Raw genomic sequence first — 24,910 nt, forward strand, 5'->3', positions numbered from 1 at the left:
ACAAGTGACATAAAAATCAATGTATAGGTGTGTTTTTGTAATATTTACTTTCAAATAAATAAAAAAAATAACGTAATATGAAATTTTGAATTATAATCTGCACTTTGTTACTAGAATTATTTCTTATAAAAGTAATTCAATAATATTTTGAATACAAGTCAACAGATGGAATTACATGGCCTTTCATCTGTGACAAGTCTTGAAAGGGTTAAGAAAAATAATATTTGGGTAATTGATTAAACAAATGTCAGTGTAAAAATACAGCTGAAGTAAGAAAACTTTTTATATGATGACAAGGTCTTATTCTTAGACCTTTTATACATTTTTGGTTATTTGCCATTAGCTTAGGTCATATGGAAACTTTGTCTCCAGTGTGAATCTAAAAGATTAAGTCATAACTTTAGGTAAGCACACCATTAGTTCAAGTAAATCTCAAGAAAAAAGTAATTATGGTTTAAACTTTCCTTTTTTATGTGCTTTATTAATTTTATAATTTAAGCTATTGAGTGTACGAGAACAGTTATACACAAGTGTAACAATATAATGTGTGATAGTAAATAACATTCATATTCACTTTATGTTTAGTGGTAGCATTTAAATGAAACTTATTCATTTTATTCAGGATCAGAAAAAATATCTTAAGTGGAATGTATTCATTTTTCTCTTAAATAGATTGTTTGTGCATAGAATTTTAATGTTAAAGAAGCCAACTTCGTAAGCAAATGTAATGTGTTTCCACCAATCCTAACATGGCCAGTTTTGACATTAAAACAATTGTGAAAAACACAGAAAAATCAAAAATGGTTATTATATTGTTACTTGGAAACTGCAAGAAGGTATCTTTGTACAAAATCTCATGTAAGCTGGTTGACATACACATGAAAACCTGAAATTGTACTTTCTTCACTGAAAAATTGAGCAAAAGACAAAATTTCCATAATTATCTATATCTGTATTTGGGGACCTGGAAAGAGTATTTTTGTACCATATTCTACGTCAATTGGTCAAAACAAAGCTAAGTAATTGACCAAAATCCATAAAATTATGGGTTTATTTAACCTTGTCACTTCTCTAAAATGACCAAAAGTCTGGATATCCTATATTTTTGTACATATGTGTGTGGGACCTGTAAAAATGTATCTTTGTTCCAAATTTCATGTAATTTTCTGAAATATAACTGAATAATTATCAAAAAACACTAAAATTATACTTTTTATGGCCTTCCCCCATAATTACTAAAAATGGAAATGCCCACCAAGTTTGTTATATCATTGTGCAAGAGCTGTAAAAAGGTATCTTTGTACCAAATCCTATATAAATTGGTCAATCGTTATGACAGAGTGATTGATCAAAAATCACAAAATTATGCTTTTTTTACGAACTCCTTCCCCATTAAGAAGACTCAAAATGGGTAAATCCAACTATTTTGTATGTCAGTGTGTTGGGTGCATGAAAGTTTATATTTTTGCCAGTTTTCATCTTGATTGCTTTAGATATGACTGCATGAAAGCTTGTAATATATATTTTAGGTTGTTTGAACTTTGAACTTATAAAATCTTTAGAAAGTCTTAAATCAAAAACGTGAAAAAAAAGGTATATAATCTCATTAGACCAAGGTATAACTCTATCAAGTTTCAAATCAGTATGTAGAAAATGAAGGAATGGTGGTTAATTGAAAATTGTTTGGAAGAAAAAGAAACAGAAGAACGGAATGTCTTTCTGCAGCAACATAAAAACAAAATGAGTTGCCATAGAAATAACATAATTTGTTTTTTTGTAAAAAATCTGTAAACCAGTTTCATTTTTTTGTTAATTTAAAACAGTCGAGAAATGAAGTTTGTCTTTTCCATGAAGTAGCTTATTTTTCTTTTATTGTATGTGATCACTAACATAATAGTGTATGTATAATTATATAGCAAAGAAGTTAGTGTGTGATATTTTCTAATTAGTATACTTTTACTGGTAAGAATCAAAATATTTTTTTAAAAACTAATAACATACTTGTTTTATCCAAACTACTTAGTATTACATGTTTTCTTCTATGACTATACATATTTTAGAAACATGTCTAACAATTCCTAGATTATTATTTGCTTGACTGTAATGCTGATATACAGTACCATTACAGAAAGAATTAGATGGGCACTCGTGTTACATAGCTGCTACAGATTTGCAAGAATTTGGTCCACTTCTGTGCCAGGAAAACTCAGATTCTGATAATTCAGGACTGTTTGAAGTGACAGAAAATTATTGCGTGTCATCCTTGAAGGTTAGGCTGTTAGTTATTTACATTAGTTAAAAGCTATGGGAACTCTTATTGCTCAAAATGGTTAGAGTATAAACTTGTAAAAATAAAATTATAATTTACTTATTTAATACAGCCTTTTTATGTGATAATTATATAAAATATGAAAATTTTAAAATGTGTTTATATTAAAGTGTGTAATTAGAAATCTCAATACTAACTGTTCAAGCTATTTTACCTTGATTCAGTGGTGTTAGGTTATTCACAAATTGGTTTGTAATGTGTTGTTCTGTAGTGTGAAGTTCTTACTATGTTGTTGTTGTTTTTTTTTCAACCACACCATCACAAGTATTTTCATTCCTGTTTATTTTATATACATTTGGTTATCTGAAAAGGAGATACTACATTATACAACTTCTCAGTAGAATACTATGTTGGAGATACTACATTATACAACTTCTCAGTAGAATACTATGTTGGAGATACTACATTATACAACTTCTCAGTAGATTATACTTCACAAATTGTATTGATTCCTGTCATCAAGGTTAAGCTTCATGCCTGTGAGCAATCAATTTAGGGTGAGTGAAGTAACAACCAGCCTTTCCTGATAGAGCCATTTATGTTGTCTGGTTGTCTAGTTTGCATAGGAACTGGAAAGAGGAAGTTATCTTAACAAGGCTCCATATTGACTATAGATTTTTTTTGTATGAGAGGTTTAACTACCAGTGTGCATGCTTTTTGATGTTCAAGATACAACTGCTCATATTGTACTTTTATAGCAGCACTATGACTATCAGACCTATTTTACCTTGATTTTTGAATTTGATGTTTTACAGTGGAGACAATATTGATTTATCTTTTTTTATGAGCCATTAGTATTTTCACTTCTATTTAATTTTTAACCTTCTTGCACAAAAATAAAACAAGGATATTTTTATTTAAATTTTATTTTTTCACTCATTTACATTACTCTAATTTTTTAAATACATATAAAATGTCTAACCACATACTCCAGCACTTTACACCATAACTTACCTGTCTACCTACCGATTATATTAATCTAATGGTAAGTAAAATATAAATTGTTTTCTCTTGTTAGTCTTTATCTACTTTTTTGCATAAGACTTTCCTGGAGTGATTGCACAGGTGTAATATTTTTATAAAAAATTTGCACTTTCACATGGCCTTGTACATCAACAAAAACAGTACTCATTGATCACTACTACTACAAAAAAAATTACAGTTAATATTTTATAGGTCTCCCTTTTACTTTCATAACTGCAGACAGTTTTTCAGAAATTGTTGCAACTTATTAAATCATAGTGATCTTTAGGATTTTACTTCATATGTCTCTAATTCACTTTCATAAATTTTCTTTGGTAGTAACTTTTGAGATGTCAAGTTTTTGATCTGTCAAATCCTAGATCTGCTCAGTTGTTGAGATTGGGGCTCTGTGGTGGTCATTGCATCATTTGAATGATTCCAATAGTTTCTTTCTTATCTAAATTCTTTATGCATAGTTTGGATGACTGTTTGGGGTCATTTTTATCTTCTTGGCATTAAAATCCTTTACTAATAATATGCAAACCACTGAGTATGCCATGATGTATCAGTATCTGATGGTAATTGCGCTGGTACATTATTCCATCTGTTTTGCAAATATATCCTGTTGCCCAGCAGAAAGACACTCCAAAGTGATCTCACTGCCTTCCCAATGCTTCATGGTAGGTACTATGCACTAAAGTAAATATCTTTCACTTTTCTTCTGCTGTATGTACAACCTACACTTTGAACTAAATATTTCAAACTTGAGCATATCCATCCATAACACCTCTTTTCAATCATCAACAGTCCAGGTTTTGTACTTTTTAGCAAATTTCAGTCTCTTGACAATATTTGAATATTGAAGTAAAGGCTTTATAACTGATACACAACTAAATATTCCATTCTTGTTGAGTTTTATTGATACTGTAGGTCTGAATACTTTTGTATCATTTGGTACATGGTTGTTTATCTCATGGTTGAGATCAGTGACAGTCTTCTTTTTGTACTGAAGGCTTTGTAAATGAAGATACTTAACATCAGTATCATTGAGTTTAGGTGTTCTGCCTCTTTGTTTCCTATTTTCAAATTTACCTGTCTTGCTCTTATAATCTAAGGTGTACTTCACAATGTTTGGAGAGCATTTCAAGTCTTCACTAATTTGTCAGAGAGTCCAACCAGCATCATGTAAAGCTTTTCTGTGAACTCTGTGCTCTTCTGGTAATCCTCTATGTTTTTTGGGCCATGGCATGAAAGCAAAACTTAATATACAGTGTTAAACACTGTTTTTAATCAAGATTTATTTGTGGGGTGCTATTAAATTTACCAGTACTATATGCTAGCTTCTTTTTATATAGTTAAGATACTGCATGGGGTACCATAACAGTTATTTCAGATCCTAAATTTGATCAGTATGTTTATTCTAGCAAAACCCTTATGACATGCCCATTATTACAAGCATGTGGGAATTTTAATGAATGATAAGTATTCTCATTCTGACTCATTGAATTGCCAATAGGGATCAGTGAAAAATTACCATAGTGTTAAAATTTACAGTTTGTATTGGCATGGAAGAATTAGCCCCATAAAATGGAAAGAATGACAAAATATTCCCTTGTCCTAACACTTTTACACAGTACTGAATATACATTTAGCATAAGCTTGTTTGGAATATGTGTAGTGAGCATGTCATGATTATTTGTACATCACTTAATAGTTGATTCTTCAAAACTTGAAACATCACTTGATAACTTCACTCTTTTCTGAGTTTCAAGAAGTAAATTATAATTTAGATCTCAGCTAAGTTTCTATGAATCAGGAAAGTGTTATCCATAATTTGGTTTGCCAGCTACTGAAACAAAAGTTTGATTAAAGTTCATTATATAGACTAGTGATATATCATGAGCACATACAAACACATACCTCATATATACTACTTTCTTCACTTTAAATACAATAATGAATTTCTGTAGAAATTTTTTTTTTATTGTTTCATTGTTTGTATTCAGGCTTTTGAACTTTAGATTTTTCACTGTCTGAGGTTAAAGAAAATTTTAAAGAGTACAGATTATAGTTGTTGGAAGTTATGAATCTAATTTATTTATGGTGGCTGAAGTTTATTTTGTGATAATAATGGAGGGGATTTGTGCCCTAAGAAAATATTTCACTTTTAATTTGAGAATCAAAATGGCTCCAAGTTTTGGGAACATGGCTGGTACCTATGGTAGATTAATCTATGTGACCTATGCTGCTAATTACTATCATGTATATTGTTTTTTTTTCAGTTAGAAGAATGATACAGTTATTGTAATTTAACTTAATTAATTAATTTTAAAATTGTAAATTTAAAACAGTACATACTAGTACTGTAGATGTATAAGGATGGATAGTACTTGTCTCCATGTCCAAATGATTGTTGCCTATGCATCATATAATATTAGAGGAAGACATGTTGACACAATCAAGTATCATCAGTTTAATAAGTAACTGGAAATGAACACTATTAAATGTAACAGTTTTGTGCTAAAACACACACAAAAACAAACTAAGTTAATCCTGTATTCTATGTTTGTACAGGCCATACATCAGCTTATGAGAGTGCAACAGTCTGAGTTTTTTTGCAGATTAAGTCTTGTGTTCTTGAAGGATGCACTTTCATCATCAAGAGCTAATGAATCTGGTAAGAATTAGAAACACAAGTATAAGAATTAATTAAATGGGTTTATATTTTGTAATCTTAAAACTTTCATGATGTGAGAAATGGGTAATGTTAAGAAATATTTTTTTTTCTTGAATGTTCGTTTTGTTTTTTGAAATTTGCGCAAAGCTACTCGAGGGCTATCTGCGCTAGCCGTCCCTAATTTAGCAGTGTAAGACTAGAGGGAAGGCAGCTAGTCATCACCACCCACTGCCAACTCTTGGGCTATTCTTTTTACCAACGAATAGTGGGATTGACCTTAGCATTATAACGTCTCCTATGACTGAAAGTGTGAGCATGTTTGGTGCGTTCAGGATTCGAACCCATGACCCTCGGATTATGAGTTGAACGCCTTAACACACTTGGCCGTGCCGGGCCTTTTGAATATTTGATAACATGTTTGTTATTTATTATTCAGTGAGATATTATTACCCTTTATTGTTGGTAAACTTTGATTTTCCATTTCTGTAGTGAAAGATGTATAACATCCTATGATGTAGACTAGGTTGGATAGGTTTGACTTGTAGGGATAGTTAAGTAAAACCTTGAAGAGTGATTTAAAATTAATACTATTTCTTGATGAAATATACCTTTTGAGTAAAATATTTGACTGTGAGTTAATTGGCATTATCTAATAATTTTTTTCAAATAACATTTTTGTAATGTACAGATGGTACTATTTGAAAGAGAAAGATGTTAGAAAGTTAAGTTCTTATATTAAAATATTGTGTATATTTTAATGATATTTGGTTTTATTATTTTTATCTTTAGAAATTAGAGTTGGATAACAAAAAATAACTAGTAAGATTAAGGACTGAAATAGTAGATAGAAGCTTTTGATTAAATGTTCAGAGTGTAATGTGTAGTATAATGTGAGATTATGTTTAGTATACCTAATGGTTCTTTAGTCTTGGGTATAATTCAGCTTTCAGTGAGATTATAAGACAAATTAAATATGCTGTGTTATTCAATAAATACACTCTAAAAACTAGTTAATTGTTAAACTTAGACTTAACAGTGTTAAAAACAGCTTACACATTCTTAATCATAGTATTACTGTTTATTTTAATTCTACAAATAATACAATGGTTTGGACTAGTTTGGGGGTTAAGCATTCCAAGTTTGTTAGGTGCAATGAATAAGTTTTATTTGGAAACTCTGTATTACTATGTACTTTTAAGGAAGCTGTTAGTGAGGATATTTAATTTATATGTAAAGTTTGCAGGTTGGAGGAAATGTTTAAGGCTATCCTAACTAAAGTTGAAGAAATAGATAAAGATAAGTATAAATATAAAGTGTGGGAGATGATAGCAGGACTTCAAGAGGAGTTTAAGTTTTAACATGCAAGGGAGGCATCAGCTAAGATGGACAATGACATTTAGCAAGTTAGAAAAGGTAGTATTAGAGTAAAAATAGTGAACTTAATTGTAAAAACCCTATTTTGTTGAGCAGCATATTTCAGCACTTGGTTTATGTAGAAGAGGTACCAGTGGAGGAAGGGAAAACAAAAGGAATAGAGAGGGATATGGATTATGAACTTAAATATGTTATAGGTGACTCCTTGACATGGTGTACAGATAGAATAGTCTGTGGGGTAAATAGGGAGAAAAGAGTTAGATTATGCTACCTTGGGACACATGTGGAAGACAAAACTGAGAGAACAAGAGATATTATGAAAGGGACTGGAAATGATACAATTTTGGTATGGGTAATGATATATGGAAGAGGAGCTAATTAATAAGTACAAGAGATTGATAAAAGCATTTAAAGATAAATGTTGTAAATGAATTGTGTAAAAGATAATGCAAAGAATAAATTGTGGAGATGAAATTTTGGGTTGGTCATTGGGGTTAAATTCTAGTCAGAAATTAATGTGTAAGGATGAGCAGATTAGCTGACTGGACTTGTGGGATCAGTTCACTGGGAGGAGGGAATGTTTTGGAATGGATGGTTTACACTTAGGTGGGAAAAGTACTGGCATGTTTGCAAGGGCTATTGACTCAACTGTAAGGGAAGTTTTAAACCAGGACTAGATAGTGGTGAGGGCAAAGATAAACTAAATGAAACAAAATTGAGATGTAGAGGAAAGTTTAGAATAGAAAATCAGTATAAAAGTAGTTATAAGAATAAGCTTAATTGTTATTTTGTACTGGATTGCACTCATTACTCATACTCTACTTGTTGCATCGGAATGGTTCAATGTACAGAGCTCAAAAGTTTCTTTCATACATGTTACTTATATAAACTGTAATGTTTTTGTATATTAAAAGTGATGCTGTTTATTGGAAAAAAATTAGTTTTTTTTAAGAACTCCAATTTTTAATACTATACTTAACAATTACATCTATAAAAAAGGTCAAAGCCTTACACACAATTCCTAGTGAAAGTTGTATTCTTGTTGTGAGGAGAGTTCTTTTATCGAAAAATTGTTTTCATTTATAAAGAAATATTTAACGTACCATAATTATTTTTCTAATGGTCTGAATGTTGAATACCTAAGGTGTAAAATTTTGTTATGGAAATGGCTTGTGGTGCCATTTGATTGATGGTGCTACATTTCATAAGCCTCAGTCACCACTTTTGGCATTGAAAATTTGTTGTATTTCAGCACAACAAATGGCACCATTGTGTTTATTATTTCAGTCATGTATATTGATATATAGAATGCCATGCCATTACTCGATTATAGTAAAATATTCCCATTGCAGAGCTGTAGAGGGAGATATTTGTGTTTACTTATTGCAGTGCTCTAGTGTTTTGACATATATATATTTGTGTGTGTGCCTATGAGAGTGCTTAGAATGTGGTAGGTACGTATATGTATACCCAGAGTGTTGCTTTAGAGCAGTGTTTTTCATCCATTTTGATATCACAAAATGACTTGCTGCTTCCATAAACTATTACAGGTCACTAAAATACAAGTAAAATGAAAAATTTATTTTAATTTACATATAAATATTCTCTTTGTTTTGTGAAATATCATGAAATGATGTCAGTTTGTGAACCAGTTATTGAGAAACACTGCTTCTGATACAGTATTTTTCTCTACTCACAAGATTAACTTTTCCAATTTTGTGCTGTCCTCTATATGCAAACCTTTTATATAATGCTTGCCACAAGCCTTCGGCACCCCCTATTGGAATAAAATATTCCAACATGTCCCTCATACAAATTATCAATTGTCATCTTTTCACCTGCAGAAGAACACTACTATCATGTGATGCATGTGACTTCCTCTATGTACCACTACCAAACCATCATTCTCATTTGTTTGTTCTTTACTTCCTTGGGTTCACTACATTTTGTTGGAAGGTATTATTGATACCTTTTCTGACCCTTCCTCCTTTATCCCACGTGTCTTGGGATTCATTGTTTTGTCAGCATCTATTCTAAGCAGTGCTAGACCTCCTCCCATAACAGGCTATTGATCCCAAAAAGACAAGGCACTGGAAACTTGTCATTGACTTGTCTCATCTCATTCAATGGGCTTTGGATAATCAAGATGACTGTCTTCAATTTTTATCTGCATATTTTTCCATATAGAAGCAGTCTTGTTCTTATCTTTGAGTAGGGTTTACATTTTGTACCCTACCCATTGGACTGGCTTTGGTGCCATATGTTTTCTGTTGGGTGGTGCAGACCTTTGCTATACATCTTCATATCCTTGGATTGCACTTTCACTTCTATATGGATGATTAGCTTCCTTTTGCTTGTTCCAAATAGGATTTGGCCTGTCATACTCATTAAATTCTTCTCAAAGCTGCTCTGGTGGGCCAGTTGATCAGATTGGAGAAGTCCTTCCTATACATTACCTAGTACCCAATTCATTTAGATGTTTTCTTCAACATCCATCTTATTTGGGTCCAATCTTCTTCTATCTGGCTCTGTTCTATGAAACTGGCTGTTTGGAATGCATTTTATGCATCTTCATTTTCTGCTCATGAGGTTGATTTTTAGGATGTGATGTCTGACTCCTCTCATACTCTTTGACTGGGCTCATATATGGTCCTTTCAGTAGATCCTCCACAACCAATTGAACCTTGCTCGGGATCTTTTGGATGCTCCTATTATCCTTCCTTTCTACTTTGTGGACAATCTCTGATGGTGACTGGACAAGGTTCATACATCAGTGGGTTTCCTGCTTTATCCTCCATGGCCAGATTTATATCTGTTCATGGATACATCTCTTCAGGCTTTGGATCAATTTCTTCTCATGTCCAGAGATTATCTTGTCATCATCCATTCCAACAATTCAACAGTGATGGCTTATATCAGTCACCGAGACAGCATCAGTTGAGATCCTTGGATTTTCTAACATTAGATGTTCTCTTTTGGGCCCCAAATCATCACATTCATGTGATGGCATTTCACATACCAGGTGTTTTCAACCTTGTGGCAAATTATGTTTCTCAACCAGACTGGGCTTGACTGATAGAGCGGTCTCTTTCTCCCCTTGTTTTTTGGTAGTGATGTGATTGATGAGGTATTCTTGATGCCATTCCATTTGCAACTCCCTCAATCAACAGCTTCCTTTGTTTTGGACCTCAGTTCTCCATCCTTGGGTTTCAGTTATAGATGCTGTCATCCAAGATTGCTGAAATAAGTTCCATTGTGGTTATCCTATCTGACTATTTTATCAGGTAATGTCCCATACTCATACTACTCTGTGCAAAGTTTTTTGATTGCTCATTACTGGTCCACTCATCCATGGTTTCCTTGGTTACCCCAGTTGTAAGTGTTCCCTCCTGTCCCTCTTCCTTCATTCCCAAACTTTCTTTGTCAGCTACAGTTGCCACTTCTGAATCCCACACTTTACATCTTAATTCTTCATGCCTGGCTTTTGTTTGATCCCTTGTGAGGTAATCTGGTTTCTTATGTTAGGTTGCATCTCATTTAGTTTATCCCATTTGTCCTTCCTTCATGGAGTGTTTCAGTGGAGTTGGAATACTTTTTGTACCTGAGCTCTGGCTCAGGATATCTCAGCTTCTTGCAGTTACTGGTATCTTCAAGTTTCTTGTATGGTTTTTTGACAAGAGGTCTTTGGTATCTTGGTAATGAAATACATCTGGCAGCCCTAATCCATACTTTCTGTTTTTCTAGTTACTGCAAGGTCGTTTTTTTGGCCTCCATTTTTGCCATTTGATCTGCTCTTTCTGGATATGTTGGCTATTTAGGCATCCAGTTCTTCTGGATTAGGACATTAACATGGTACTTCATTCCCTTACTTTATCTTCATTTGAGCCCATTTGCTTTATACTTTTTGTTTAGCCTGTTCCTTAAGGCATATTTCCTTCTTTTCTTGGTGTGTGAGTAGTGTTGGTTGAATCTGTTTGCTGTTGATGTCACTCTCCTTGCACCAGTCCATCCTCCTTTTTTGTGTGGGATTCTAGCTAATCTTGTGAGAACAGGAAAGTACCATATCAGAAGTTATAATTTTTCTGTATTGAAAATGTATTTCTGATTGGTACTTCCCTCTTATCACATTTCCTGCTCTCCTCTCCACAATTTTCTGGTGCTTACATCTTCTGCCAAACTTCAAAGTGTTGGTTTGGTAGTAATGCATAGAGGGAGCCACATGCATAATATAAAGTAGTGTCCTCCTATTGGTGGAGAGAAAATACATGATGATTTGCATAAGAGCCAAAGATTTCAACAGGGTGGTGTGGAGGGAAGCACAAAATTGGAAACTAATCTTGTGAATGGAGAAAAGTACCTGTTGGAAATACATTTTTAGTATAAAAAATTATAACTTTACAGGAATGTGTGTGTGTGTGTACCATTGAATTTACTTTAGATGGGGTTGTATGTGTATATGTCCCTGGTATTGAGCTAGAAGGTTATACGTATACATATGTATTCCTATATCATTGAAGGAGTTAAGAAGGTATTATTAGGCACATGTAGGATGATGCACTCAATTTCATTTGATTTAATTTCTTGGACTTTTGATATTTTAGCTTTGATAAGGTTGAAGGCCACAGCAGATGTGCTTGAAAAATTGTACCTTTCAAATATGGAAACTCTGAATGTATTGCTCAAAACTCACCACTACCACAGAAGTCTGAAAATGGTTCAGGCCTCAGAAAGAGAAAGAAAGCCTTATGAATCTCAACATTCTTCAGTGAAAAACCTTTGTATAACAATTCACAGCCTTATCTTACATCTTCAAGCAGCTCTTCTGAGGTATAGTTAGAATTTTTCATTTTATGATCTAAGTAACAAATGTAGATATGTGTATAAAAGTATAATAAAGTTGGAAGTACAGCATAGTACATATTTTTCAAAAACAATTTAAATATTGTAAACAAAAATACAAAAAGTAGTACAGTTATATGTTTGTGAGCCAGAATTTTAAAAGATTAATTTGATTAAAAAGTTAGCAAAATTTCTTTACTCATTCCCAGATGAAATCTTTGTGCTGTTACACAGTTGATAACTTTACTGTATAGATCTGATGTTTGTGAACTCTTCTTTATGGTCATATTCATGATTTGACTCAATCTTGCCAAAGAGCTACAGGTTGACCATAACTGTGAAACCATTCCTCAAGGTCACAGAAGATAATATTCCTTTTCTTTTGCTAATATTTTATTCAGTTTGATACAACTGAAGATAAATGGAAAGCATTTCTGTTGTCATAATATGACAAATATTATACAAATTAATACATAATTATGACCTTCCTGTTTGTTTTTTAAAGTGATAGATACAAAAAAACAAAAACCCTGGGTCACTGATTATCATTTCCAAAGTGTTTTTTTGTTCCATGTAGCTAAGAGCACATCTTTTTTATGTATATTACACTATGTAACACAAATTTTATTCCTGAATAGTATGTGTTATTTTGCAATTGTTTATGTTGTAAAAGTACAGAAAATGTCCATTATTTCCTTCAAATTTTGCTTTTGTGACCTGGATAATGAAATTTAGAAATTAACCTATTTTCTCTGTAAAAATTGGCAAATCTGCTCATTTTCATTTACATGTATTTATACTAAAGTTATACAAAAATGTTTAGGAGTAATTAGTTTTTTAGATTTGTGACTGTAATGTAAATCACTTTCATGTATCTGCCCCCAAATATAGTCTTCCATCATGTTTTTGTTATATGCTCCTTGGTAGTGGTGTTTAAAGTCCAGTATATCTTGGTGAAAGTGCTGACCTTGCTTCTCTGAGTATGCTCCCATATCCTCCTTGAACTTATCAAGATGAGCATTAAGGATATAGACTTTCAGGGACATCCTGCAGCCCATTTTGCCGTAGTTCTTCACCAGAGCTTCAACCAGTTCCACATACCTTTTGGCCTTGTGATTGCCCAAGAAGCCCAAACCACTGACACAAAGCTGCCCCAAGCTTTTTTTTTTCCTTCCTGCTGAGCTTCCTGCACTCCAGGATCTTCTTTATTTGTGGTCCAGTGAAGACACCAACTTTGACCTTTGCCTCAGACAGCTTAGGGAAGAAGTCTTGAAGGTACTTGAAAACTGCAGGCTCATTATCAAGAGCTGTGACAGATTGTTTCATGAGACACAATTTTATGTGCAGTGGTGGGAACAACACCTTCTGGAGGTCCACTCGTGGCTCACACTTGATATTGTGTCTCCCCACAGAGAACTTGGTCTGTTGTGGCCAGTGCTTCCTGTTGTAGTGAGCTGCAGTGTCTCTGCTGTCCCAAAGGCAAAGATAACAGGGAAACGTAGTGAAGCCTCCTTTGAGACCCATCAGGAATGCCACCATTTTGAAGTCTCCGATAACCTACCAACTATACCCATCATATTTCAAGGCTTCTAGCAAGGTCTTGATGCTGTTGTATTCCTCTTTGAGGTGCATTGAAAGATATTTAAATTTTGAAAGGTCTAAATAAAATTTTACTATTCAAGCAAGCAAACATTGTCTATCTTACCTTTTAGAGTTTCTTTGCAGTGCTTACAGGTAAAACGAGGTGCCCAGGATTTGTCTTGATCCCCGACAGGCATGCTGAAATATGCCTTGCAGGCTTCACACATTTTAGCAGAGTCACTGTCACAGAGTACTTTTTCACTCTTCTTGATAAATTGGCCACATACATAGCAGAAGGCATCTGGAGAATGCTTACAGCTTCTTGATGCCATCTCTTATAAAATCAGATAGGTCTATGTGTTCACTTAGGCAGCTAGAACTAAACTGAAGTGGTGAGTGGTGAGCCCCTGTATATATATTACTGTGAAAAGTTTTAGAAAATTCTAAAAGGTTCTTGAAAATTCTTGTAAGTTGTACAACATTCCAGAAAGTTCTTGAAAATTCTTGTCAGTTTGAGAAAATTCTCTATTTGCTAATCAGCACTGAATCTACCTGGAATGTTCTGGAAAATGGGTAAATTTGAAAATTTCATTACCCAGATCACAAAAGCAAAGTTTAAAGAGAAAAATAGGTCTTTTTTCATTTAGTTTAGGCATAAGCAATTGGGAAATAAAATTTTCTGCCCAGGAACAAGAAAAAGTAAAAATTTTGTTACATAGTATTATTGTTATTACTTAATGATTCCATTTATAATTACAAATTTTTAACTATTGTCATTTTACATCTTGTGTTTATAGAGCTATTTCTTTTTCTTAGAAATATGATTATTATTACATACAGAATAAAACCCCATAAATAATAGTGGTTATAATTTTAGCATGAAAATTTGAACTTGGTTAAAATATGAATCAAAACGTTTGTTGTGAATATACATTAGAAATTGAATCTTCTGAATGTTACTGTAGAGTTTACAGTGTTTAAAGTATGATTAATAAGTGAGATCAGTCAGACATATTTTGTCGAGACTTTCTGTTTTTTTAATTATTAACTAATTGTTTTATCACTAGATATTATATAGTAATTAGTTTGTATCTTTTTTTTTAATGCTTCTTGTCTACTACTGTTGTCAGGGTAGTCCTGATACTAATGGCAGGGATTCTATTGTAGGTCTTCTAAATATTAAGACTGGAGTGCTACCAAGTTGTCCAGGGTCTTCCTTGTTAGGAGATGAATCAATTATTTTAAAACACTTTTACTGACATTTGTGCATATGCTATCTTAATCTTTTTAGTTCTTGTGTGTGATTCTTATCCCAATATTTTTGTGTTATTCCATTTTACTATATATTGTTATACAGAATTCTGGCAAATACAGTTTAGTAGTTCAACCCATCCCATTGGTGTGAAGATGGACATTTTAGACTATCTAGCTTCCAGAATGAACGAGATTTGTAATACAGAACTGTTAAGAAGAAGTAAAACATTTATCTAAAGTGCTACTTTATATCTGGAATGCTTGATAGAGTAGATAAGTACCAAAAAGAAGCAAGAAGTTAAAAACACATAGCTCTTTTCAGTTATGTTAAAGGTTTTTCTGTAAACATGTTGAAGATACGTAAACAGTGGTCAGAAGTTTTCAGGGTCATAGCACAATATGATCACTATTAGTGTGTATTGAATCATCTTTGGATGCATAGGAGATACATAAAAACCATTTACAATATACCTTGGGAATGTGGACTCTAATGCATTGCAGAAAGTCCTACAAAAATCAGAACTGGAGAGCAAAATAGACATATAAAGCATTGTAATACTGATCTATTTCCAATAGCTCACCATGCAACAGAAAGAGACCATATAATAAAATGAAAATAATGGGAAATGAATAATGTACATGATAAAGGCAGCTAATAGAAGCCATTTACAATTATCTAACTAGAAGCATGAAGTCAAATTACCATAGAAATTAGCAAAACACATGTATTCCTCTTAAAAAGTATTTCAGAACAGTTAGTTGATCTATGTCCTAATGGGTGAGACCCAAGATGAGGGATAACGTACAAATCTTTCTATCAAGAAGGTCTGGAATTGAATCCAAGCTACCATCATGAACACAGTCCTTCTTAAGACTTCCTTGAAGGTGGTAGCAAATTAGCACTTGAGTAGTAGGATATAAATTAGTTAGTAGTTTATACATAATGAAATATAAAATAAAGAAATAATTTAAAAAATAGATATTGGTGTTTGTATCTAGTACTATCCATGATAACAAGTGACATCCAGTTACCCTGACCTTAACATAAAAAAAGTGAAAATATTTAGGTTTTTGTACTTAGTGTACTACCTAATTATCTAATAAAAAGAGACAGTGATATATTAACCCTATATGCATGGAGGGATCAAAGTGTGCATCTCCAGACCTCTAGAGTGCCATTCAACATTGTATGTATTTTACCCTACATTGCTGATTTAGTGACAGTTCAAGGATGTTAAAAACTAGATTAGTATTTTGGAGTTTCTAGAACCTATGCAAGTATGATATTCAAAATGTATGATGGAAGAAGTGTTTGCATTGTTTACATGAATATTACCTTGCACACCAACTTGTAAAAGGCTGATTTAAACTGATATTGTAAATTTACAGACAAATCTTGAGTACAAATACTTTGGTAATACATTTAATTTTTTGTGTATGACAAGCATATCTGTTTTACTGAAAGCTTGTCACATTCTATGTATATATGTATACACTGTAAATTCTGATTTATAGCCAGCTTTTATTCTCCAATGCACCAACCCTGTGCACATTCATTTAATCAGAAAACATGAGGGTTTGATGTCAGGTAATATTTCATGTACACATACAGGTGTATGATTTGATGTAGTTGCAAGCACAACTTCAGTAATGTTGAATGAATGAGACTGTTTAGTATAGGAGTTATTATTTAGTTTGTTTTATGTTTTAATGCATAATGATTACTTAGTCTTCATAAAGACAGTGTTTTAAAGTTATTTTAAAGACAATAGTTATGACAAATTTTGTAACATAACTCAGTATGAGTTGTATCTTATATGTGCAGTTCAATTGTTGTGAATTGGCATCACATTAGTTGAACATTCTGTATTTTTCTCATTGCGTTAAATGAATATTGTTACATCACAGGGTCTCATAGTTTGTAGAAAGTTCTAGGCTTCAGTTGAGAAATGTTTGTGTGTTTTTATATATATATATATTGGTGAAAATAATTACATTTTAATGAAATTAAATAAGCATAATCATTAGGAATGACTACGTTAAAACAGCAAATTCCAACTTCTGATTAGTTTTATTTTGGTTATTTTAACTCAAAAACAAGCCAAAACAATAATAAATTAAACAAAAAAAGTCCAGCACACTTTTTTCTTAGAAATTACCATTGTCAGCAGAGATACAAGTATATTCATTTCCTGTGAGAATCATTTTATATGTGTGTGTGGTAATTTTGTTATAATATTTCAGTTTTTTGCTACATACTTTCAAAGCTACTTGCACAGAGTGCAAGTTAAGCTAGTGAAATTAAATTAGACTGTGTGATTGTTAATTTAATCATAATGGGTGATAATCTGAAAAAAGTTTTACAGTTTAACAGAGATAAAGGAGAATAATTTGCCCTGTGAAAGGGTGTTCTAAAGTAATTGAACCTGCCTGTGTGGGCTTTGATGAAAAGGAGACAATTAATTAAAGTTCTAGATACAACTGTGCTAACTCACAGGGTATTGTAAGTAAATATATCACATGTTGTGTAGTAAAAAACAGAGTACATAAAAATAATACTTGTCAGTTGGGTTTTAAAGTAACTAAACTAGTTTGAACGGATCTTTGACATGAAAAGAGCACTATATAGTTTTAAATATAAATGTGATAACCTATAAAATAAAGAAATTTTGTGCATATGTTTAACTTGTTTTGAATATGTTATTTTAAAACAAGTGGATTGTGTGCTGTTCATTAATTGTTTGAGTTGATTACCAACAAATCAGAGGCACCTTCTGTAAAGAATCTGGTCCCTATATAAATAGAACCCTAATATAAAAAAATTACTTTCATATTTCATATTGGATACCAGAGATTGTGATGTGAGTCTCACTTAGTAAATCTGTGGTGCTATAGCAATGTTTATTTCTTGTGAGAAGCATTTTGTGCATGTGTGGTGATTTTGTGATATTATTGCAGTTTTTGCTACATATTTTCAAAGCTACTGACACAGGTTAATTATGAGTTCTTTGATTATTATGGGATGATATGGAGGGAATCCTTTTATACGAGTGAATGAATAGGTGATCCTGTTTTTATTTTTTACATGTTTATCATCTGTAAACAGTGATATACAGGTGTAAAAGTGAAGCACTGAGTGCCTGAAAGCTTCAGGATGTATTTCGAAACACATTATTCTGCTTGAAAGTATGTGACAGTCAATTGGATTTGATTTTTGTTAATTACTTTGATTATGAAAATTAAGATTGTAAATTGATCAAGTATTATCTACTAAACTCATTTAAAGATTAAAATATTATTTGACCTGTTGGGACTTATAATATAGTGATAACTATGACTTGAGTCATATGAAAAAGTTTAAAATGAAGCAAAAAGTAACAGTATTATTTTAAGGTTATGGATGTCACTCAAATACTTTTGTTTGAATTTTGATTTAACCTTTTTATTATGTATGTATTTTGTTTATATCTTTCAGATAGTATGTTTATACAACCTCTGATGTGAGGTAGCTGTGCTATTTGTGAGCACATTGAATGAGTGTGGTCTGACAGAGTGAAATATTTTAAATAAGTGAAATAGATACTTAATTTTTCTCTTGTTTTCATATCATTTATTGTCTGTTTACATAAAATACAACTACATAGATCATTTCTAAATTTAAAAAAATGAGTGTTAAAAAACTTTGGAAATGAAAGTCAGTCAGTTAGTCCTAAGGAAAAACAATGATCATGTTTAATATTGTAGATGATACAGAGTCTTCATTTCATTGTTTAATGTACGTTTACAATCTTTTTAAAACCATATATATCAGTTGCATGAAACTACTGTATATATATTTTTTTTTTGTTGTTAAAAAAGAATGAAGACAATAGAAGAACATCTGGATGAAGTTCATAAGGAATCAGTCAAAAGTGATGGGCAGAGTGAATCTCTTCTGTCATTAGTTAATGATGAATTGCATACGATGGATGGTTGTTTAAATGAAGTGTCAGCAGAGATACAAGCTAGCAGTGACTGTATTTCTGAATCTCAAATGCTGATTAAACAGATTCTTGGAATTAAAATGAATTGTAAGATACTTTATTTTTATGGATTTGGTTATCAGTTTATTTGACTCAAAAATTTCAAATTTGAACACTGAAGTTGGAAAACAATAATTAAATTTATATTCAGTTATATCATCTTTGTTTATATAGATAATATACAGAAATATATGCAGCTATTTAATTTGTTAACCTGAGTGTACTTAGGTTGTGTAAATTTGAAATTTCAACATTACTAAAAAGTATGTCATGTATTTAGAAATAGTATTTTCATGTATTTGACAGTTTTGTTAAATCATTGTCTTGCATCAACAAAATGGAAAAATTGAAAAATCTCATATATTTCGTTGAGGTAAGTAATGTAATTTTACAGTTTTTTCTTCATACAACAGAAATCTATCAAGATTATTTCCTTTGCACCATTACTTTTCTCTTTAATGACATTTAATTCGATGCCAGACTCTACTAAAAATGTGCATCTTTTTTATGTTCATGTTGGTAAATAAGCATGTACCTAATGACAAGTGGATTTTATTTTTAACATTATTTTTACCCCATTTGTAAATATACTACTAAACCTACTAAGATGGGTTTTTCTATGGTTAGAGGTTGAAGGCTGTGTGATCACATTTGTAGACTTACATTCAAAATGATATTGAATTACTATTTTATGAATGTATATCAGTAGGTATGGTATCAAATTTTAGGTTATAATTCAAAGTTTAGTATTATACAGTAGTTAATATCTCAATTTATAAGTAAATATTTTAAAACATCCTATATATCAATTTCTGATACAGTACATTACTTTTTCTCACATAAATACCTATTCTCATTGAATGTTGCCCTCTATATGGAATAAAGTATTGTTTGCATGCCACAAGTTTTCTAACTCCACTCCATTAGAATTGAATGGTTCCACTGCTTCTCTCATGAGAATCATCAAGCTTCACCCTACATGAATAAGAGTGTGACATACTTTCATGATGCAAGTATTCCATTCTGCTAAACTATTACTTCTTGTTTGACATTACTTGTTTTCAGAATTTTTTTCTTTTGGAGATCTTTGTGTGAATCATGACTTTAGTAGATTAACTGCCTAATATCCTGTTTGACTAATTTTCTTGATCTTCTATGTTATTCTAAATCTCTTGTCATACAGTCAGTTTAAATTTTATAATTTTTTCTTTTTATTAATTTTATGTCTTATACTGTTTGTAAGCTAATCTTATTTTTTATTTGCAGCCATCCTTTTCTTTCTATAAGGAATATGTTTATTTGTATATATAAAATGTTTCTTTAAGAATTTTCCACATTTGTTTAGTGTCTCCAGTTAACTCAGCTGCCTAATTCACAGCAAGTCAATTCTTGTTTTATCCCTTCAAAATTTGCTTTTCTGAACTATGTAACCAAAATATCATTATTCCTGATCTTCATTTGAAGCAAGATATCAAACCTAATACAGCAATGATCACTTGCACCCATGTGTTCCTTGGTTACCATCCTTTCAACCATTTGTATATTAAAAGTTAAAAATAAACCTAAAGTAGCATGCCTGAAATTAAAATCACCCATACTTATGACCTAATTGGCAACTGAAATTTTGATCTCACTGTAAAGTTTCTCACTAATTTCATCAGTATCTTCTAGTGGTTTATAACAAATTTCCACTAAAAATCTTTTCTCTTTATATCTGCTAATAGAAACCCAAGTAGATTCAATCTCCTTGATATTATCTTTGATATCCTTAACCCTTTCGGTGCTGAATAACAACTTTTAATGTTTGGATGGTGTTGAATATATATGTTTGATACTTCAACTAATTACGGTATCAGTACTAAAAGCATAATATCTTGGCAATAACTCAACAAAAGTCCCTGAAATGTTCAGTGATTGTACCCAATACTATATATGTTAAATTCAATACATAAGAATAACAGGAATAAAGGAAGTTTGCCTGTCGCGCTGAGCCTTCAAGTCGACTGTGGTCGCCAACTGCGCAAAAGGATTAACTTCATCAGGATGCAACTCATACTTTACTGCTTTGTCTCGTCTCTATTAAATAACCTATAATCATGTATTTCAAAGAATCTTCTATTGTCAAAATCATCTACATTTAACCATGTTGTAGTTATTTCCATTATATCAAAATCCTACCTTTTTACCGATGCTTGAAAGTCAAATGTTTTATTTCCTATACTTTTAGCATTACAGTAGTAACAGTTAACTTTATCTTTAAAACTACTTCTATACTTATTTCCTATACTAAACTTTTCTGTACATCTCATTCTTTTTGTACTTAGTTTATCTTAGATTTCACTACTGTCTATCATAGTTTAAAACTGAGCTAATAGTCCTTGCAAGCAATCTAAACATACTATATTTAAATGCAAACCATCCAATTTATGAAGCCCCTTTCTTCCATTAAACTGATCTCACAAGTCCAATCTGTTCCACTTCACACATTATTCTAAACCTAGCATCCAGCCCGAGTAACCTACTTTTAATTTCATCTCCATGATTAATTTTTAGCAGTATCTCTGGCACAATTTATGACTTTTTTTTTTTAAATGCCTTTCTCCATCCCTTGCACTTATCAGTATTAACTTATCACTACATCATTAACAACAAAAAACTGTATTTCTTCTGGCTCTCTTTATTCTATCTTTTGCTCTGTCAGTTGTATTTTCCACCCATGCCTTTGGATAACATAATCTAATTATTTTCTTCCTATTTACCCCACAGACCATCCTGTCCGCATACCTTGTTAGAGAACCACCTGTAACTACAACCTCAAGTTTATCGTTTACACCTTTCTTTGACCCTTTTATATTCCATCATTCCAATTATTTCTTATATGAACAAAATGAGTATACTTTAGGTGTTGTTGTTTTTATTTTGTCTTAAAGCTTTAGCTTTAAGTTATTATAATATTAGCTTCTGCAAGATAGATAAAACCCACAACATTTGTTTGTGTTGACTGTTTTGTACAGCTAACTTGGAAACCAGCATGCAAGATTCCAGTCTTCATAATAATAAACAAAGGAAAGAAAATGTAGAGATAATTGATTCAGCACCATCATGTTTTTATATTGGTGATCCCATGATTGAAGACCAGGTGTGTTTAATTTATTTGTAGTATCATTCAGTTATTTTACTTCACTTGAAAAGGATAGTTCAGTTTTGTTTTCATTTCATTCCAGATTTCTGTGTTTAGTTCTTTTCAGTAAGTTATTCACAGAATTATTTAGGGGTAAAGTCTTGTTTAAATTTATCAATATTGCTGAATATTTGGCCAAGACTGTGAACCTGAAGGGTCAGGGTTTATGTTCCATTGTTGCAAAAAGTTGCCCAGCACTTTAAAGATTTAGATATGCTATAAGAGTGACTGTCAATTCCCACCATTTTATATGACCAAAGTAGCCTGAGAGTCAATGGTGGGTGCTGTCGACTAACTGCTTTTCCTCTAGTCTTAACAGCATTGCTATGCACGGATAATTATTGTGTTTCTTCGTTCAAAAATTCTAAAATCAGCAGTTGACATTAAACATATCTATTATAAATGATTATACATATAAATTATTACTTGCTAGTTATTTTTAACACTTGGCAAAGTCATTTAGGGTAGTTTTAATATATGCTAATTGATTTATACTTTTATTTACATGGAGCCTAGTAGTAATATAATTTATTGAAGATTTAAAAGATATTATAATATTTTATTTTAAATGAATAATAAATATAAATTCATTCAAGAAGTGTAGTTTTATATCATATGTACAGCTTTGTTTTAATTATCAATCTTGATATTTTTATTGTTTGAAAAATTATTATTTTGTTTTTTTTTACAAAAATAATGTTTCGTTGTATTACTTTAAGGTTTTTGAAGCCTATAATGATGAGTTTGAGACAGCTCATGATATGATTCATGGTAGCTGCTTCCTTTCAGAACAAGACAAGGTAATTATTATTCACTTGTTTTTTGTGAGATATTTTTCACTTTAACAAAACATCGACTCTGTGTGAATAGTCCAATAAAATATTTTTTATGCTTGGCTAATATGAAGTAATAAACAAATAAAAATTGTATTATTTTCTTCATATGTATATTTAATAAGTTCACTAAATTGTAAACAAATGTGTATACAACACAAATGTTAAAAAATATTTAGTCCATCAAATAAAAATTGCAATGGCTTCTGTAATTGTTTGAATTATTGATTGATATTAAAGAAATAAATTACACTGGTTTTGAAGGTAAAGAAGAAACAAGAACTCGAAGCATCAGCTCGATTGTTTAAAGAACTTTGTTCTGTGCTTGTTGTAAGAAAAGAGGGTTGCAAACAAAAGGAATTGGATGATCCATTAGCAACAGAAAAAAGTGACAATGCTCTTCCTGACAGATCAAATCATCAAGGTGTCATTAATGGAGAAAATTTTGTAGTTCTACAAAGCTCTGTAGATGAGGTGGAGAGGGAGGACAAAATCATTAATGAAAGCTGTAGTATTGAAAAGAAGCAATTGACTAAAAGTAAATATTTTCAGGATCAAAGTTGTGAGCATCTTGCAAATAATGAACAGAATGTGGAGGGTAACTGTGTTGACTTTCATTCAGATTTCACCACTAATGATTGTAAATCAGAGGGATTTTCTCCTTCATATGGTATGCTGCCTGAGAAAGAAAATTCAAAGTTAGATGACATTTTAAAATTAAAAGTGCCAGGTGTGTCAGATGGAAATCTGTTTTTTACTAAAACTGTAGCAGCTATGGCAGCTGAACGTTCTAAACTGTTTGGCTTATCTGTTCAAACTGTTCTGGGAGAGAGTGAAGAGTGCTTTAAGGATAGTAATGAAAACAGTGATCATGAAAATATTTGAACACAAAATAGAAAATCTAATGAAGTGCTGTATAGCTTATTCTTTCTAAATTGCTAACTTAATTTTTGAAAAAGAAAAATCTTAGTTAGTTTTTTATATTTAACTTGTGTGATTTTCCCTTGTTTTCATAACTTATTTCTTAAAAATACTGAATTCATTGGATAGTTATTAGTTCTATGATAAAAATGTGCAATCACATTTTACTGCATTTTTATCAATTTCTGATTGATGGTAGATTTTGTTAGCATTAGAGAATTATTATATTTATTGGTTTAAATATTCATAAATAACATTGAAACTGAGGTACCGATTTCATATTTATTGCAGTGTTTTGAAAATAATTTGCTAAAATTTTGCTGTTAGTTCTTAATTTTATAAGGCTAGTAAATGAAGGATAAGGGATGGAAGCACAGTGCATAAGGTATTTAGAGAGTTAGGGTTTGTTAGCACGTTTTTACTTAAGATAAATTCTGAAATATGTAACATTGTATGTATTTTAAATTAAGGTGTAAATACTCATTGGATTGTTAAAATGTCAATGATATGCAAGTGTATTTCATTAGTTACTGTCTGAAATGTTGATGTATTTAATGTTGCTAGAGCAGTTTATAGGTAAAACAAGTGACATATTTTCTGGTTTATTTTTATAAATTATGTAAATATAATTAAATTATTTTTAGTTTGACCATTTAAAATTTGAAATTAAAGTTGTGTAAAAATAGAATTTCAGCTCAGTCTTTCTTTCTTATTCCACGAGTCACAAACCAAATTGCTTTTTTTTTCAGTACTAGCACTTGTTAAATGATGTTGATTAATCAGAGAGAAGATCTTTTAATAAGTTATAAACTGCTCAAAACAGTTAAAGGAACAAGTACGTTTTCTTATATAATTTATCTCAGTGTTCCAAATGTGATAATATTTTTATTTTTTTAGGTAATTTCCCTCATTTCAGTTTCATCTGTATCCATTTTT

General features: G+C 31.5%; 1 protein-coding gene across 2 annotated transcripts; it reads left to right on the forward strand.

The window, feature by feature from the left end:
• Positions 1-1,609: 1,609 nt before the first annotated feature.
• On the forward strand, positions 1,610-24,657 carry LOC143237160 (vezatin-like). Of its 2 annotated transcripts, none has more exons than XM_076476109.1 (7): positions 1,610-2,269; positions 5,867-5,969; positions 11,945-12,170; positions 18,876-19,087; positions 22,054-22,178; positions 22,940-23,020; positions 23,318-24,657. In XM_076476109.1, the coding sequence occupies exons 2-7, from the start codon at positions 5,882-5,884 to the stop codon at positions 23,936-23,938; spliced, it is 1,353 nt and encodes a 450-aa protein (XP_076332224.1). In that variant the 5' UTR covers positions 1,610-2,269; positions 5,867-5,881; the 3' UTR covers positions 23,939-24,657. The 2 variants fall into 2 exon arrangements, with proteins under 2 accessions (XP_076332224.1, XP_076332225.1); XM_076476110.1 differs by having other exon boundaries at positions 2,134-2,269; positions 5,914-5,969.
• The last annotated feature ends 253 nt before the right edge of the window (positions 24,658-24,910 follow it).

This window comes from Tachypleus tridentatus, chromosome 13 (genome assembly GCF_004210375.1).
Source record: "Tachypleus tridentatus isolate NWPU-2018 chromosome 13, ASM421037v1, whole genome shotgun sequence".
NCBI classification, from domain to species: domain Eukaryota; kingdom Metazoa; phylum Arthropoda; class Merostomata; order Xiphosura; family Limulidae; genus Tachypleus; species Tachypleus tridentatus.

What these genes read in the sequence shown, in the direction of transcription:
- LOC143237160 (XM_076476109.1), top strand. Translation starts at nt 5,882, where the DNA reads ATGAGAGTGCAACAGTCTGAGTTTTTTTGCAGATTAAGTCTTGTGTTC. An exon ending in ATCAAGAGCTAATGAATCTG is followed by an intron (nt 5,970 to 11,944) that starts GTAAGAATTAGA and finishes TTGATATTTTAG; the next exon opens with CTTTGATAAGGTTGAAGGCC. An exon ending in TCCTTTCAGAACAAGACAAG is followed by an intron (nt 23,021 to 23,317) that starts GTAATTATTATT and finishes CTGGTTTTGAAG; the next exon opens with GTAAAGAAGAAACAAGAACT.